The following is a 17,803-nucleotide window of genomic DNA, read 5'->3' on the forward strand; positions in this document are numbered from 1 at the left end:
GTATTTGTTCTTGTAAGATCGCTTTGACCATGCACCGTCCGCAACGACGGTCACAAGCGGACAGCCTTCGGCATCGATCTCGCCAGATTCCCTCGCGCGCCTCGCTTCTTCAACTCCGGCCTGTTGCATGGCTTGCCAAGCGGCATCTTCAACACCCTGAGTCAATTTCTTCTCGCAGTTCGCAAAGGTCTTCCTGGACATCGCCGGCACATTCATTGAAGCTAAAAGCTCTGCCAAGTTCGATACCCCGCAACCAACGGAAATTATTCCCGAGACCGCGGCAGTGTTCACGTCCATGCGAGACTTTGCTTCCGCTGTGTGAGGAAGTACCTCAGACTCAATCACAGCCTTTTTGTTGCACATCTTGCAAACAAACGTGAAGGAACTGTGCAGCCCGCGTCTCTGTTCGGACACGAACAGCCATGTCTGCGAACGAGCAAGAGAATGGGGCATGGTCGCAAGCTCCTTGTACCGACCGAAACAAATGACCGATGTCGACAACGCGACGACCCTCCAAAACGGACGTGGATGCTTGCGCTTGTTCTGAAGGTCGGATCACATCTTCATCCACACAGAAGCCTATTCGTTCTGAAGAACCGCCTGGTTCCCCTGCAGGTTCTACCTGTTCGTCAAGAGCGAACGGCGAGTCTTCCGCGGTCGCAGCACCAGCATCGCCTGGATTTCTCTCACAAACTGAACCACGAGCGCTACGACACGATGACTCAACCTCACCTGAAACCTCACCATCCGTAGTTTCAGCAGAGGGTCGCTTACGAGTAAACTCTATTTGCGACTTCGAGACCTTTCGCTTGCCATATTTATACCTCTTTGGACCCATAGCTGCGACAACGGCCTTTGAAAACACGCACAGCTATCCGCCTGACACCCACTCCGAAGAACAAAACCACTCTGACTGGACGGGTCTTGCCGTCTCTGGACCACCACAAGCGCGTTACTGAAGAGCGCATGCGCGCGGAGTAATACAAAATCAGAGCAGCCTGCGTGGCGGAACCGTGGCGCCCTCACGCGCCGCTCTTCGAACTAGTCGTGACCGTCCAAACAAGGAAAATCAAGCCACATCACCTTGGTTCAGTTTTTTCGACGTAGTTACAGAACGGATGTACTTACAGCTATAATTCGAATATAATTGAATTCCATGTTAAATTCCGCAGATATTCCACCAGAAACATTTGTAGTTCGAAATTCACAGGTTTTTCAAAACGCGTTCTAACGTTAACATGTCAAAACAGCCGATTCCGACCGATTTCACGATTTAATATAAAATATAATAAAATTTTTTATGAAAAATATGCTCGGTGGGATATTTGGACGAAGAATCAATCTTTTTATAGCAAAAAAGTTTGAAAAAATCGGAGTAGCGGTTATTAAATGAGAATTTCCGTAAAATGGCAGAAAATCGCGTGTATTCTCTATGGGGCTTGGAGGAGCGCTCCCTCTTAAATCATCTTGTTTCGAGAGAATACTTCGAAAGTTAGCAACAAGAAAAGATGCACCCATATCGGTGCTGGGCCTCGTCCCGCACTGTCATTCCTGCCCTGTGCTTGTATTCGGCGCAGAAGTTTGAAACTGTTTTTGCCATCTGGCAACTGTATAAGTCAGGTGTCATTGGAGTTTGGGAACGAATGGAAACAATTTATACGCATGTAAAGTTTTTTTTTCTTTTTTTGTACTAGCGGTGTTTATATGTGTATCCTTGGACTTGTTCGAGAAATTCGCAGTGTTTAGCCAATTGTGGTTCGTTGTAGAAGGGCAATGTCGTTCTCAGTTTTGGAGATGGCCCCAGTTCCGGCTGTTAGCAGTGTCTAGTATTGTTTCTTTGGACTAAGTGAGTTGTTATAGAAAACGAAACTTTGAAGGTCAAACCCTTTTTTGTGTTCAGTAGTGATTCACCTACGTTCACCGGGGTGCCGGTGGTTATGCTAGAATGTGACCCTTTGTGTGAGTTTTTCGCAGCCGAGGTCAAGGGAGATAAGAGAAGGTTTACCCAAATTTCATTGTCCTCTTGTCATATTTTTTTTCCTGTAGAGACGGCGTTGGAGTTGTGCAATATAAGGCGTGTACGAAATAAACTTTGCAGCTGAGTTTGAGACGTTGCCTCCTCTTTTTTTACCTTCTGTTGTGTTCCCTTTTCTGCCCCAGTCTCAGGTTTACAATCATGTTCATCTTACACCAGCTCGCCTGCATTCTGACTATTTTTTCGTTAATCGTACCTGAAGCAGGCTTAATCCCCTTTTCTTATGAATCCACTCTTCCTTCGTCGTCTTTTATACTCATTTTTTGAGCACACAAGGCACTGGACAAGTTGGCACTTCGTTTGGCGGAACTGGAAGCAGACATCGCGTACTATGGACTTTCGTTGCGGAAAAACTTCATCGGCCCTGCGCAGTACAGACATCTATCAACAAGTGGTTTATCTTGGAGTTCAAAGAAGAAAGTTATGAATATATACAAGAAAGGAGCCACCAGGAGGATACAAAAACTCTACACGGCGTGCAACAGACTTTGGGACCTCCTTTTGGGAATGGACTACAGGCGTCGCAAGGAGTTCCAGCACTGGGACAACATCAAGAAGGCACAGTTCCACAGGATCTGGTATGTCAAAAGAACGCAAGTCTTGAACTATCTTAAGATAATGAAGAGGAGGGAGAATTGTTTGCTATTGGTATGGCGTAGTTCTCAGTGTGTGTCGGGATCTCGTTTAAATGCAGTCAACCCATGTAACATTTCGATTTCAGAAAGAACGGAAACTTTTTTTATCCAAGGGACCTAAATTTTGTCCCAATGTGAGGCCTTCCAGACTCGATGTGTTTTCCGCTGTTCAAAACGTTGCGCGCTTAGTAGGTCATGATGAAAAGACGGCTTTTGTGGATCAGACGGTGGGGATATTAGATAAAATCATGGGAGACATGTAACCAAAAGAAAAAAGGAATTTTAAGGATGTAAACATGGTCAAGAATTAGATAGATTCACGGTTGTTAAAATTACTCCAAACAAATAAATCGGGGAGGTTTGGTATCCTTCCGATGAAAGAATTTCAAAACAAAGCTGAAAAAGCCATGAGTGTATTGTTCAAGGACTGGAACGAAAAGTTGGCAAAGATGAGAAGGGACATATCCACAGTGTTAAAGGAAGAAGATAAAGAGCAACTTGCCAAAATAATAATGAGTCAATCCAAAATGTACCTATGTTTGAAATTTTTCCTAAAGGACCATAAAGATGAGATGCCTCTTAGAGTTGTTGTAAACGAAAACGGAACGTGGAAAAAAGTTGGATGTCTAAGTTTCTGCAGCATGGGTTAGGTCAGGTCAGTTTGGACAAATCCTTATCGCTGAGAGACACAGAAGAACTTATTCAGATCTTGAAACACAACCATGGGAGGAAGAGTTCGGTATTCTCCATGGATATAAAAGATTTATATTATTCTTTGGAAAAGAAGAGGCTGATGAACGCCGTGAAGGAGGTGCTAGAGTTGAATCTGGTAAAGTTTCAATCAGAATCGGGCGTAACAGTGGAAAGCTTCCTTACCGTGTTGGATCTCTATTTAAAGTCAACAGTCCTGGAATACAATAATCGAAAATACATCCAGAAATAAGGTGTATGCATAGGCTCGTCGGTCGCTCCGTTGTTAGCTGAGATATACCTCAACAATTGGATGGAGTGTTGTTTGACAGGCAGGTTGAGTTGTCACCTAACGTGGGCTTCATCAGAAGATATGTAGATGATTTTTTTGTCTGTACGTTTAAAGAAGGAAAATCGGATTATCTTGAAAAGCTTTTTAGGTCAACGGCCCCGGAGTTGCATTTCACGGTAGAAGAACCAGAGGATAACATGTTGCAGTTTTTGGACTTGGGAATTCAGGTGAAAAATGGCTGATGTTGGGAATATGGTAAGAAGATGGCTAAACCGGTGCTTCCCAAACGAAGTTGCCACTCTAAAATTGTTAAGGCGTGAGTTGCGAAATCATTAATTGGTAATGCGCTGAAAAGGTCATGTACCCATTTCATTAGTCAAACTTTAAAAAGACAATGGGGAAGACTGGAGGTCGACGCGGGGTAGGAGGAAACTTTTTTTAAAACGACAACCTTCTATTCAAATCAGGGACAAGCGGGATGAACCGAGTGTGAGGAACCGACGAGTTGCTATACCGTATTTTCACGGTATTTTTCATAACATAAAAGCGACGGCGAAAACGTTTCGCGTAGAAACAGTGTTCACATCTTTGAAGTTATGCAAACTTACACCTTTTGAATCGAAACAGAAAGTTTGCCAGAAGGCACATCGCGAAAAGTCGGTACCGTGTGAGAATTCGGTGGTTTATGAGATTCCTTTGGAGTGTGGATTTAAATACGTAAGTCAGACGTCGAGATGTCTAAATGATAGACTGACGGAACACAAACGGAATGTGAAAAACAACGCGTCCAATTCCGAGTTAGCCAGGCACCTTCTAGAGTGTAATAACTGTAAAGCCAACCAGGCACTTTCTAGAGTGTAATAATTGTAAAACCAACTGGTCTGAAACGGAAGTAATTCACAAAGAACGTAATGATATGAAACGTATAGTTCAAGAAACGATTCGTATAAAAACGTCTGGCAACTGTATAAGTCAGGCGTCATTGCAGTTTGGAAAGGAATGTAAACAATGTTTACGCTTGTCAAGGTTTTTTTGTTTTCTTTTGTACTAGCGGTGTTTATATGTGTATCCTTGGACTCGTTCGAGAAAGTCACAGTGTTTAGCCAATTGTGGCTCGTTGTAGAAGGGCAATGTTGTTCTCAGTTTTGGAGATGGCCTCAGTTCCGGCTGTTAGCAGTGACTAGTATTTTTTTTTTGGACTAAGTGAGTTGTTAGAGGAAACGCAACTTTGAAGGTCAAACCCTTTCTTTGCGTTCATTTGTGATTCACCTACGTTCGCCGGGTGGCGGTGGTTACGCTAGAATGTGACCCTTTGTGTGAGTGTTTCGCAGCCGAGGTGAAGGGAGATAAAATAAGGTTTACCCAAATTTCATTCTCCTCTTGTCATATATATATATATATATTTTTTTTTTTTTGTAGAGACGGCGTTGGACATGTGGTAAATAAGGCGTGTACGAAATAAGGTTTGCAGCTGAGTTTGAGACGTTGCCTCCTCTTTTTCTACCTTCTGTTGTGTTCTCTTTTCTGCCCCAGTCCCAGGTTTACAATCATGTTCAACGTACACCAGCTCGCCTGCACTCTGACTGTTCTTTTGTGCAAATAGTGACCGCTGGTGATCAAATCTTCAAGGTTGTTCTGGGAGAAGGCGAAAAGAGGTAACCAAGGAGGACAGATATAGCATTTTTGAACTGACTTAACTCATAACGAACAAATAAGGAACAATGGTCTAAGCGGGTATGCTGTTTCGGGATATGGCGATATGGGAAGAGGTGAAATGCGTAGGTCGTTTTTATACAGGTCGGAACAGGGAGGCACAAACGAGAAAATTGAAATGGGAATGGGTCGAAACGGGAACCACCCCTCCATGCACGCTTAATTTTAATGGAAGCTTAGCTCACACCAGGATTCTTTCGAACCCCATGGACCGCCTCTGTTAAGTCGTTTTCCTCTGGTGATCAACGTAAATGTTTGGATTTTCGGCGGCACTCAATCATTTGCGACGGCGTCCGCCGTTGAAAATTTTAAGGGTGTTGTTTGCATTTTGTTTTTAAAAAAAGTGTTACACCTCAAAATATAACAAGCTAGCGTAACAAAGCATGTAATACGTGTAAAATAGCGAATTTGAACTCACTAAGAACGGACTTCACAGTATCAATCATATAATCAACATTGCTATTTCAGCAACCTCATATTTTCTTTTCCAGGGAGCACCAACACCTACGGCCTACAAACTTATGACCTATAAAGCGATACGTTGTTCTTTCACGGACAGCCAGATTACTTCAAAATTCACTCACCCAACCAGAACCATGGAAAACAGCAAACAGAACCCGATACGGGTAGAGCAGATTGACAGCCAAGTGTTTAGTAATGTGAATATATTGACTAAGTCACATGTTGTGAAATTAATATGTCGACTAATGCTCACATGGTGTGCGCGCCCAACATGTCCACAAACTGTTACGCAACATGTTATGATGTCGCCATAGCAAGAAACGAACACTCCGTGCATGTTAAAAAAGATAAGGGGCATTTGTGTTTACGAATTTCATTTTTAAGCATTGGTCTAAAATTCTAAACACCGAACAAGTGCCTTGTCCCATAAAAATGAAACTATGCTATCCACGTCGGTTGACTAAACTCTTTAACGTCTCCTAACACTCACTTCATACAATATTAGGCTGACCCCCAAACTAGAACGTTGAACTAAAAGAAAACGTTTGCAACATTGAAGTTAGAAAATTATGACTTTATAAAAGTGGAGTCATTATTAGAATCCGCTAAATAAAATTTGACCATTTAAATATAAAATCCGGCAAGTTCTTTTAATAATTATCCTATCGCTTTTATGTTCCTTTGCCGGAAAGCCCCACCTAAGCGCGAAACACATTTAATTGGAAGAAACTGTGCCCCGCAGGTCAACGTACGTAACATTTATTTTTGTGTCTTCGTACCCCAGTCAACACCTCATCAACGAAGCGCTGCTGGTTATTCAAAACAGAAATATATTCAGCAGCAAACCAACTAGTTTCCAAGCACATAAAACAAAAAACTACGGAAGTGGAGCATCCACTGCACCTGCGGATATAGTGGGTGTATGTTTTTCGTCGAAAACTCACATAGAGCAGGTTGCAAAATTTTGTTTCTGTTTTCACGCGTATATGGCCCAACCGAAAACAATCTAGATCGTCGAGAACACAACGTGGACATGCGTACTCTCCGCTACATGTTGCAGCGGACATTTCTGACCTGAATACGCGTTACCGTAAACTGACAACACTCTCATTCGTAAGCCGTAGCATATAATGAAATCAAATTGGTAATTTGACACTGAACGTACTTCAAAACTGCACTGACCACTGCAGGGTAAGTGTTAATATTACAGCTACTACGTAATTTGGTTAACTGAAACTAGGAGCGTAGAAGTCTCCTGAGAAATCGCCATTGCCAGGTCGTTGTCTTCGACAACTTTCCCTGATGCTTTCGCGAAAGTAATTTGAATTACGTGAAACCTCTAAAAATATGCTGGGTTAACCTTCGTCCACTGACTTTTAGGTTATAACTTAAGCTTTAAAGGAGCCATGCAAAGATTTTCGAACTTTTCCCCCTTGGCAGTGGAAATTACTCTCTCATGCTTGAAGAGTGAAGAACAGAAAACAATGTTTACTTGTGTGCGCTAGCTTATATTTAACAATAATTAAAAAAACTGAACTTGAGATTCTGCTCAACTTTTACACCGTCTTCCGAGTCGCCTGTGCCGTGACATGAACACGGATGATAGGAGCTTCCGATTGTGTTCTCGAACACGCTCACGAACTCTCATTCTCCTTCTGTGGTCCGGATGTTTTCGCCTCAAATCAAAACACCTTTAAAGCTCCAGTTCAATCACGTCAGAACACCAGACCTAGTTGGCATCGCAGATAATCGCAAATGGTACCCGATCTCAGGAGAGAAGGAAAATTTACGCAGTAAACGTGATTTTGCTAGTTCGCCACAAAAGCAGCTGAGATTATGTGTTTCGTTGACTTTCCGTTTATGGCGCCACAGACAGCCGATCAAACTGTCTGTGACAATAAAAGTACCTTTACTCATTTAATTTAGTGTAGACGACAAAAAACGTAAAAAGACTACGTTTAATCTGAGCAGATATTTCACAACTTACTCATTCACTACACTTGTTCTCGTAATGACATCACGGGGTGGTTTCCATGGCCGCCGAACGCGGCTTTAGTTTGGCAAATACTCAGATATTTGCTTTGAAATAACAGGGTGGACTAACGCTTTTTCCAAGAAGATTCTGCATGTTTTTTTCTCCTTTTACATGGACTATGTTAAAAAAATTAAAGTAACACGCTGCACATTATTTTAATGTTAGAATTGTTCACCGCCCGTTGAAGAGCTTAATACACATTTGCGATTTTTTTTCGCTGAATCAAGGGGCGATTTTTAAAAACGTGTAATCCGTGTTATAATTTTAAAGCTAAATTAACAGTCACATAATTACATTACATTCTACATTTTTCTTGGCAGAAGAAATAATCGAACTATGTGTTGCTCGAGCTACGGTGATTGTTCTTGCCATTACCTTTATCTGGCAATTCAAAAACGTAATCTCCTAACAGATCGTAGATATTTAGATGTCAGCAACTGCTATTCCCTCAGTGAAGTTACTTGGAGCTCATCCTAAGAAATATAATTGTATACCTTTCAAGCAAACCGAATTGTAGATTTACGTGGACGACAAAACTGCGGTTGACGTTTTGTTTCTCTCTAGTTTTGCAGTGAACAATATGACGGAAGATGAACCCCAAGTCCAAAGGATTCCTGAAAATACCGATGATATAATGGATCGCAGTTGGCATGTGCCATTTCTTGGAGCCTTGGTGACCTTTTTCTCGTCATCGTTGTACAGGCTATCAGGCCTTCTTTTCGTGGAAATTATGGAAGAGTTTAGCGTGAACCGGGAGCAGGCTTCGTGGCCCGTGAATATGATGTCAAGCGGTTACGACATGGGTGGTAAGAAATGTTGCAGTTAGCATACTTACTTACAATTATCATTGCAATATAGCTAGCTTACAACATTATGTTAAGAAATGGCGACACAAAATCTGCATCATATAACTCAATTCTTTGAGCCCTATCATTAATGTTGCTAACCCCTAGCTCAATTCATGAGTGATGATATTGTGAGCTCATACTAGATATGTGGCATTTTACGCAGAACCTACCCTTAAAACCACAGCTTTGAGATTTTAAAGTGATGGCATACAGTTAGCGTCAAAGTTTCTGTAACTCATTATTTTTTAATATTAGTTCTAATATAACCACGTACTTTTACTTATGACGTACCTAGACATAATAAATCTTGTACCTCGATCGAGTCCATGTCAGATTTCATAGAAAACCTCAAACTCCTGAGGGTTCTACTGTCATCAGTTAATTTAAACCGACACGATCGCTCATACCGGAGCTTCTGTAAGAGCAACATCGAATTTTATCTCTAGGTTTTTAGGCAAAAGCCATACCAAGCCAAGCCAGATAGTAGAATGGGTTGACAAATCATTTTATCTTACTATTTATTCCAATGACCAGGTCTGCTGTATGGTCTACTTTCCCAGTGTCTAAGCTTACTTCAGACGGCCTTCATTGGAGCCTTGCTAACATCACTGGGAGTCATTACCTCTGTCTTCGTGTCGAACATTTGGTGGATGACTTTTACCTTGGGTTTGGTGCACGGTAAGAGCGAACTAATATTTTGCATTTTCCTTTCTACTTTCTACTTTCTGGCTGTCAAACGTCATCATGATTAGAAAGTTTTAGTAATGGGCATAGGAGCAAACGCAAGCACCGTTTGTTTGCGTCATCGTTGCGGGCTTTACATTGCGCATGCGCCACACGTACGCTACGCAGCGAGCTATATGCGTACATGCGCTCGATATGGCGTTTTGCGTGCTTAGGAAGCGGTGCAAATCCAATACGAGTCTCGCGCGCGGAAAGCGCGAGGCTCGCGTTGGCTGACCTGTAGGCTGACCGAATATTGGTCCTAGATTGCTCGGAGCAGTTCACATGTGTACATCTTGATGGCGCTGTAGCTGCAACCGTATACGTTCGCGTCCCGCTGCAATAAAATTACTGGTTTTGATGCGCTCCTCTGCGTTCCACTGAGAGCCTGCGTGCGTCGTACGCAGTGATAACGCAAGGACCTTTACTCCATTCTAAAACTCTGATATTTCAAGAACTAGCTACTGACGACTTGAGAAACGCAAAAGGGCGCGGCTCATTTTGTTACGCAACTTACCTCGCGATTTCTGAAGCGGCTGTTATGGACTGTGGGGATAAGGAAGCTCCCTCGAACTCGACGCATACAACGCCCGCGGGTGGGAATGCTCGTCCTCGTCCCATAACTCTAAAAGAAGTCTGTCCGTCTACTTTCCTGCACAACACTCTGAGAGCCAATCACCGCAACTTACGGAGGCAGCTCAGCGAATGACGATGCCGCAACATAAGTTTGGACCATAAACAACGTCTGAGTTGTGACATTAAGCAATGCAAAACGTCACGTTAGCATTGCTTAATGTCACTTTTTTTTGGTCTAAGCATACGTTTCGGCTTCGTCATTTGCTGAGCTGCCCCCTTAAGTTGCAGTGATTGGCTCTCCGAGTGTTGTGCGTGAAAGTAGATCCACAGACATTTTTTAGAGTGTATAATGAATGCCCTGAGCTCTCACAACACTTCGTTTCATATTAAGCCCGACCACAACCAACGATAAGATTCGAAGAAATCACAGCGATGGCGTCTGCACTCTAAAAAAAGTCTGTGCATCTACTTTCACGCACAACACTCGGAGAGCCAATCAGCGCAACTTACGGAGGCAGCTCAGCGAATGACGATGCCGAACGATATGTTTAGACCAAAAAACGCAGTCTGAGTTGTGACATTATGCAATGCAAGCGTGACGTTTTCCATTGCTTCATGTCACAACTCAGACTGCGTTTTTCGGTCTAAACATATGTTTCGGCAACGTCATTCGCTGAGCTGACTCCGTAAGTTGCGCTGATTGGCTCTCCGAGTTTTGTGCGAGAAAGTAGACGCACTGACCTTTTTTTACAGTGTGTCGATCAATCAGCGCCAAAAAATGCATCGTCATGGCGCTCATCCTTTTTTTTAGTCAGTTATTACCGACTCAAACGAATCACGGACAGTGAGCGCGCCGCGATTCTGTGTTTTTTTATGCGTGATTGTTTTAGCTGATGATATCAAACCCACGAAAACAACGATCGCCGCGACGAAGCACTTTTGGCGTTACTTCATAGGCTCCATGGGGTCAAACGCAAGAGTAAGATCCCATCCTTTAGACCCCGCCCTTCTTTGGTATGTGTGACTTAATTTTTCTCCGAGAGTGACAAGGCACAGTCGCCCAATTTTTCAATAATATCACGCGAGCGTCGACCGCACGGACGGCCAGCGCTGTGCCGCGGAGAAATGCGGCGTCAGGGGAGAGATTAGACGCGTGCACACAAAGCTCTCTCCGGTGCGAGCGTCGTCTGCTAGGCTATTCTGTTGACCGTACACAGACCCTGTTCCTTATCTGCTGACATAGCTGACTGCCTTTAAGCAAAGATCTGAACAGCGGTTGCTTGCGTGATACCGTGATATATATCTATTTATCTCTCTCTCTCTCGCTATATATATATGGGTGGTTTCATCTCAAATCGTGCAGGCAAAAAGGGTCGAATTTTTAATTTCGATGAAAAAAATATATGTTATGGCGCCGTTTTTGAAAACGCAGTCGCCGCAGACCGCAAGTTCGTCGGATTTTTTGTTCGCGACTTATGAATTTTTAAAGAGGCCGCGGCGAAAAGCAGTGTTTTTCACACCCGTCGTGGGTCGGATGTTTCGCTTGATCTCCCGCCGTGGATTTTCAGTCCACATTATATTATCTTTTTTAAAGCACTCTGTGGACACATTTAAAAGGCACCAATACCATAAAATAATTTTAGGCGTTTTGCTTTTTTTCTGTAAAAATGTCAAAAACGCCCCCTCGGTCAATTGTTGACGAACTTTGACAATTAATTACTGGCGATCTACTTCGGTTACATCAATACTTTTTATGTCCACGGAGAGCCCAAAACACGTTCTTTATATGTATTATAAAATAACTTGGCTGTATAAAATATTCTTTGCGGTACGTTTACGTTAATGTTATGTGAAAACCAAAAAGTACAATTTTTGAAATTGATTTTCTCAAAAAACCCATTTTTTATTTTTTTTATTTTTTGTTAAAATGTAGATGTGATAGTTTTCTATGCGAAAATCAAGTCTAGAAAGTGTATATTTTGTTTGTATGTTTTATATTTAAGCATCAATATCGTACAAAAACATGTTTTTACGGCACGAAATGGACTTACGAATTGCGCGTCTTCACAAGCTTGGAAATAGTTTTTTTTATTTTTTTCAACGTTCCCATATAAAAATGAAATACAGTATTTCCACCCTGTTATATTTATTGATTATTTAAGTTTTATTATAGGCGGCACGCTACATTGGGAGGAGTTCCAAAAAGAGAAAGCAACACTTCTTAACAGACCAGCAGGTGTCGTAAATTTTTAACGTGTAGGAGTCGGCAGACGTCGTATTGATTCGGGGCCCTCATTGGCCTGCATGAACGTCCCGCCCTTTCGGAGCCAGCGGATGACCACGACCTTTCGCGCTCGTTGTGTTAGATGGGACGGCCCGTGACAGTAAAGCGAGCAGCTCACCCTGTGTCACGAGGAGTGAAATGGTACGATTGTGTCGTTGACGCGGCGAACAGTGACAGCCACCCAGGAGGAGTCAGTCAGAGTATTGCACAAGGGAAAGCAAAGGAATCGTTGCCTGAAAGGATGAGGACACCATGGCCTTACAATATCGACGGTCAACAACTGTTCTGCCAGCCAAAACAACGCCGCGTGCGCGCTAAAACCGGCGGCGCGGGACAGAAATCCCACAGACGCACCCACGAAGATGGGCCGGTTTCGTTAGGGATGTGGGGAAATTTGAAACCAGCCATCCGTGCATGCGTGAAACGATACCGCCTGTTTGCCCCAGCTTCGAGCGCCCTATCCTTACCTTGAAACGGCCGTGCTGTCTCTCTCTCTCCGGGGAGATCCGATAGCACCGAAGGGTTATCTATTAAACTTGAGGAAGAAAACGAGAAGGGGCTGTTTAAGTTTAATTATCCCCACCAACCCGCTCATTCTGTCCTTATAAAGGGCTATCTCTTTTGGAAACAGCAAAGCCCGGAGACTGACATTAAAACGAGCGTGTTGGTAAATATACTTGTGTTTGTATTTTGCCCGGAGACTAGTTGGGTCGAAGTCAGCCTCCTTGTCAACTATAACCGTTTGTGAAGAGTGGGCTTCTCCCGAGATGAAAAGTCAGCGCCGGCTGACGTGCTCTTTTGAAAAAGGGATGGGGAAAGAGAAAGTTTGAGTAACTGCAGAAACTACCTCGAAAGCTCCTCTCCCGATATGAAGCTTCAGGCATAGTCTCGGTTACCTTCTCGCGCATCGCCTGCTCGAATCTATTCTTCACTTTCTTTCGCACAGCCACTGTTCCGCACAGCCGTCGTAGATGTGCGTAACAGAGGGAAAAACAGATTCGAGCATCATATGGACGCCGTCATCCTGCCAGACTTCAGTGTCGTGGGACCGACTCGTGTGTGTTTCTTCGCCCCGCTGAACTTAGTTTCTCGGGTGCGTTTTTGAACGTTTTTTTTTTCAATGTTTTCTTACTAACTGTTTGTTAGCACTGTTCAGTTGTTGGGTTTATTTTTTCATGGCGTAGCGGCCTAGGCGGTGATGTAGAGAGCGTGTTCGCACGCATTTGGTTGCGTCCCATTTAGGGAATGCCCGGAGGAGTTGGTTTATCTTCTTGCCATGTGCGGCTGAGTTTTCCCGTCTTTATTAAATTATTGATTTTTTTTTTGTTTTACCTTTACGTGCTGTCGACTTCTTTGTCTGACTCTCCACCAGGCGTGGACCTATCGTCTAGCCACCACTCCAACCTAAATACTTTATTTTTTAACGCAATTTTCGTTAAGATCGCAGCTGGGCAATTTAATTCCTATTTATTTATTTTTATTTCCTACCCCTCTCCATGACACACTCTCTGTGTGTTGCGGACCGTTTCTGTGTCACCACTTTTGTGTATTACGGAAGTGAAAGGACATTCCCTGGTGACCTGTGCGATGTGCGGTGAACAAACCCCCAGTGTTTGGTTTCGGAAAGAATTGTATATAACATATCGACGGATGTGGTGACTTTCTTTGTCTCAGTAATATGACAGCTATTAGCTAGTCGTGCTAGTTTACTGTGAAAGGTTTATAAATCGAAACAATACAACGTCTGTGCCTTTTGGTTATTCAAAGTCTACTAGGCCTGCTGATTTGGTTAGATATGTATCTCGTGGTTCCCGCTCTTATCAAAACATACATAAATATTCAATACCACGAAATTCGTTTATAATTGATTACAAAATGCAGAAGAAAATTCAAGAAAACTTTTTCACAATTCATAGAGACGCATGGGTCGGAATGTCTGACTTGGGTCTTGCAAAACAAAGACGTTTTTTTTCCGATATTGAGGCCTAAATATAAAACATACAAACAAAATATACACTTTCTAGACTTTATTTTCGCGTAGAAAACTATCACATCTACATTTTAACAAAAAATAAAAAAAAATAAAAAATGGGTTTTTTGAGAAAATCAGTTTCAAAAATGGTACTTTTTGGTTTTCACATAACATTAACGTAAACGTACCGCAAAGAATATTTTAGACAGCCAAGTCATTTTATAATACATATAAAGAGCGTGTTTTGGGCTCTCCGTGGACATAAAAAGTATTGATGTAACCCAAGTAGATCGCCAGTAATTAATTGTCAAAGTTCTTCAACAATTGACCGAGGGGGCGTTTTTGACATTTTTACAGAAAAAAAGCAAAACGCCTAAAATTATTTTATGGTATTGGAGCCTTTTAAATGTGTCCACAGAGTGCTTTAAAAAAGATAATATAATGTGGACTGAAAATCCACGGCGGGAGATCAAGCGAAACATCCGACCCACGACGGGTGTGAAAAACACTGCTTTTCGCCGCGGCCTCTTTAAAAATTCATAAGTCGCGAACAAAAAATCCGACGAACTTGCGGTCTGCGGCGACTGCGTTTTTAAAAACGGCGCCATAACATATATTTTTTTCATCGAAATTAAAAATTCGACCCTTTTTGCCTGCACGATTTGAGATGAAACCACCCATATATATATATATATATATATATAGCTGAGAAGAAAAAAACCCTTAGTGAAAACAGCAACAACGGACGATTTAATCTTCGACGTTTCGGCCGGAATCCGGCCTTCGTCAGGACGAAGGCCGGACTCCTGACGAAGGCCGGACTCCGGCCGAAACGTCGAAGATTAAATCGTCCGTTGTTGCTATTTTCACTAAGGGTTTTTTTCTTCTCAGTTTTATACCCGCGCCTTCGGCCTCCCGCCACCATGCCCGTTATATATATATATATATATATATATATATATATATATATGTTGTCCCCTCCCCTCCCCCTCTCTTTTTTTTAAGGATTTGGATAAAACGCGTCACACATGAGCTGTGTCGCCATTCCTGACGAAGGCAAGACTCTTGCCGAAACGTTGAAATAAACCTTCCGTGTTTTTGTTTCTCTGACTTGGGATTTTCAACTTTGTATATATATATACTCCTCAGTCGTGAAAGAAACCGCGCGTCATCTCGTCTAATTTAGTTCTTTTTTTATTCTTTAATTGTTTGTTTGCGTTTACTTTGTCAGCACCAAAAAAAAAAAATACGATGACGTGGCAAGCTGAATGCAACGATGCATTAAACTATATACCGCAGACAATGCTACGAACCATCAAAACCAATCCAGTGCTGTCACACTGCCACGTGACATCGTGCTTCCATGTGGAGTTGTGCCCAACAGGAAGGCCACCTGGACACGCTTTTAGCGATGCACAGAGTGAAACGGAGTATAAACAATCGGCGCAACGCGCTCCTTTGCTGCGGAGCAGGGACTGTGTGCGATCAGCGGAATAGCCTAGCAGATGACGCTCCTCGGAAAGGGCTTTGTGCGCACGCGCTTAGTCTCTCCCGTGACGCCGCATTTCTCCGCGGCACGGCACTGCCCGTCCCGGCGGTCGACGCTCGCGTGATATTATTAAAAAAATGGGCGACTGTACATATCACTGGCATGGACTTACGTTTTATCGAACCGGCCCACGGCGATGTAGTTCAAACTCGGTCAACATTGCCGCGGAGATGTGAGTCCGCTCTACCAGGTTGGACGCCTCCTGAATAAAGATCGCCACCGCAGCTGTAGAACCCTTTGTTTAGTACACGCTCTAAAAACAAGAATCCGTTCTTGAAAGGTGTTTGACGCACTAAGAACTCTTTCATCTCGGGAAGAACAGTTTCCTCTCAAGCACTATCGCCCCCTGCCGCACTAGAAAGGAAATCGACCGATGAAGAACGTTTTCCCATAAAAAGGAGCCTTAAAGAAACCCTTATACGGTTTTCACAAAGATCCCTTTAGGGGGTGCTTAAAGGAACTTTTTAAAGAAAAAATATGAACTAGCCGAAAAATTTATAAAAGTTTTTTTACGGCGAGAATTTTTTTAGTGTACTATCAGCTTTTTTTATAGTAGCGAAATCTGACCCCCCCCCCCCCCCCTCTCCTCCCGAAGCTAATGCCGTAATGTTATTAGCTGCAAAACCATATTAGGATAAACAGGACTACCCCACGTTCCGTTTCTTAAATGGAAACTGAAGAGGTTCTTGACAAAACGAGTTAAAGATGAATTCTACCGTATTTTGATTTTCCTGTGAATATGAATTTCGCAAGCATTTGACCTGAAGGTACACCAACAGATGGGAGAAAAACGGAAAAACCAACCGCTGCGTGCGACGTCATGTCCAGAGGTGTCAACTGCCTTGCGTGTGCAGCGTGTTTGACATGCTCCGGAAAGGCTTGCGGAAGACTCGAAAATGCAGAAATGTTCCAAAAGCCGGGTGAATTCATGATTAAAAAGGTTTACTCCGACTTAACATAGCAAATTGTAAACAAAAGGGTACAGACGTTTCCCCACCTATGCAGGTGGCATCTTCGGTATACACTGACACAAATGAGGAGAAGTCGACCGGTCTACTTATCAAACACGTTCCTGTAAACGTACGGCAGGAAGCCGCGGTTGCTGTCGCGCACCAATGCGTCACGACGGATGAACCAGAATTCGACGAATTTCCTTCGCCCAAACATTTGTTCTCGGGCCAGCGTCGTCACAATTTCTAGGTCGAAACTGTTCTGTCGTCCAGCAATGTTCGACAAGTTCCATCTTGGACCGCGTGGCATGGATGGACTTGGCAAAGTCCCTTTTGTGTTCTTTTAGTCTCGTTGCCCTCTTTCTGCCTGTTTCGCCAATGTAAGTCGCGTCACAATCCCTGCACTGCACTTTGTATACGACCCCGCTCTGGGCGTCCGCAGGGGTATGGTACTTCGGTTTCGGGAACACATTTATCTAGGTGTAATGTGGTTTAAAAACAATTTGTACTCCCAGCGGACGCAAAGGTCTCCGAACAGCATCTGACACACTCTGGACATAGGGAATAGATACAATAGACGTTGTCCGCACTCGTGACTCACTCCCCCTTTCCCTCTGCATTCACCTCTGCGTATTGTTAATAAATGTCCTGGGATAATGACATTGCTCTAACGCACCAACCGCATGTTCTACTTGTTGCAACCGTAGCTTCTTGTTAGAGCACACTGCATCATAACGGGATAAATAGTTCTCACAACAGACCGTTCGTGTTCGGTCAGGTGATACGAGTCAAGGACAAAAAATTTCCGGTGTCACACTGCTTACTGTAGATCGTCGTTTCCAAACTGCCATTACTGACCCAGCGCACCAGCACAAGCAAAAAAGGCACGACATTATCTCTATCTGTTTCGTACGTGAACTGAATGGCGTGGTGCACGCCGTTCAGCGCCGCGTAAAAGCCATCCAGGTTTGCCCTTTTCAAAATTACAAAAAGGTCATCTATGTACTTAAAATACATTTTCACCGGAAAGGGTAATCTT

At 43.2% G+C, this 17,803-nt stretch overlaps 1 protein-coding gene across 1 annotated transcript in view; it reads left to right on the forward strand.

Annotated features, from left to right (window-relative positions):
• Window positions 1-8,496: 8,496 nt before the first annotated feature.
• LOC8025045 (monocarboxylate transporter 12) overlaps window positions 8,497-17,803 on the forward strand; it is a 30,940-nt gene continuing 21,633 nt past the window's right edge. Inside the window, exons 1-2 of the mRNA XM_002407830.5 lie at window positions 8,497-8,668; window positions 9,245-9,388. Of these exons, the coding sequence (XP_002407874.5) occupies window positions 8,497-8,668; window positions 9,245-9,388 (316 nt within the window). The remainder of the gene's footprint in view (window positions 8,669-9,244; window positions 9,389-17,803) is intronic.

Source organism: Ixodes scapularis, unplaced genomic scaffold (genome assembly GCF_016920785.2).
Source record: "Ixodes scapularis isolate PalLabHiFi unplaced genomic scaffold, ASM1692078v2 PGA_scaffold1__304_contigs__length_218370807, whole genome shotgun sequence".
In the NCBI taxonomy this organism is placed as follows: Eukaryota; Metazoa; Arthropoda; class Arachnida; order Ixodida; family Ixodidae; genus Ixodes; species Ixodes scapularis.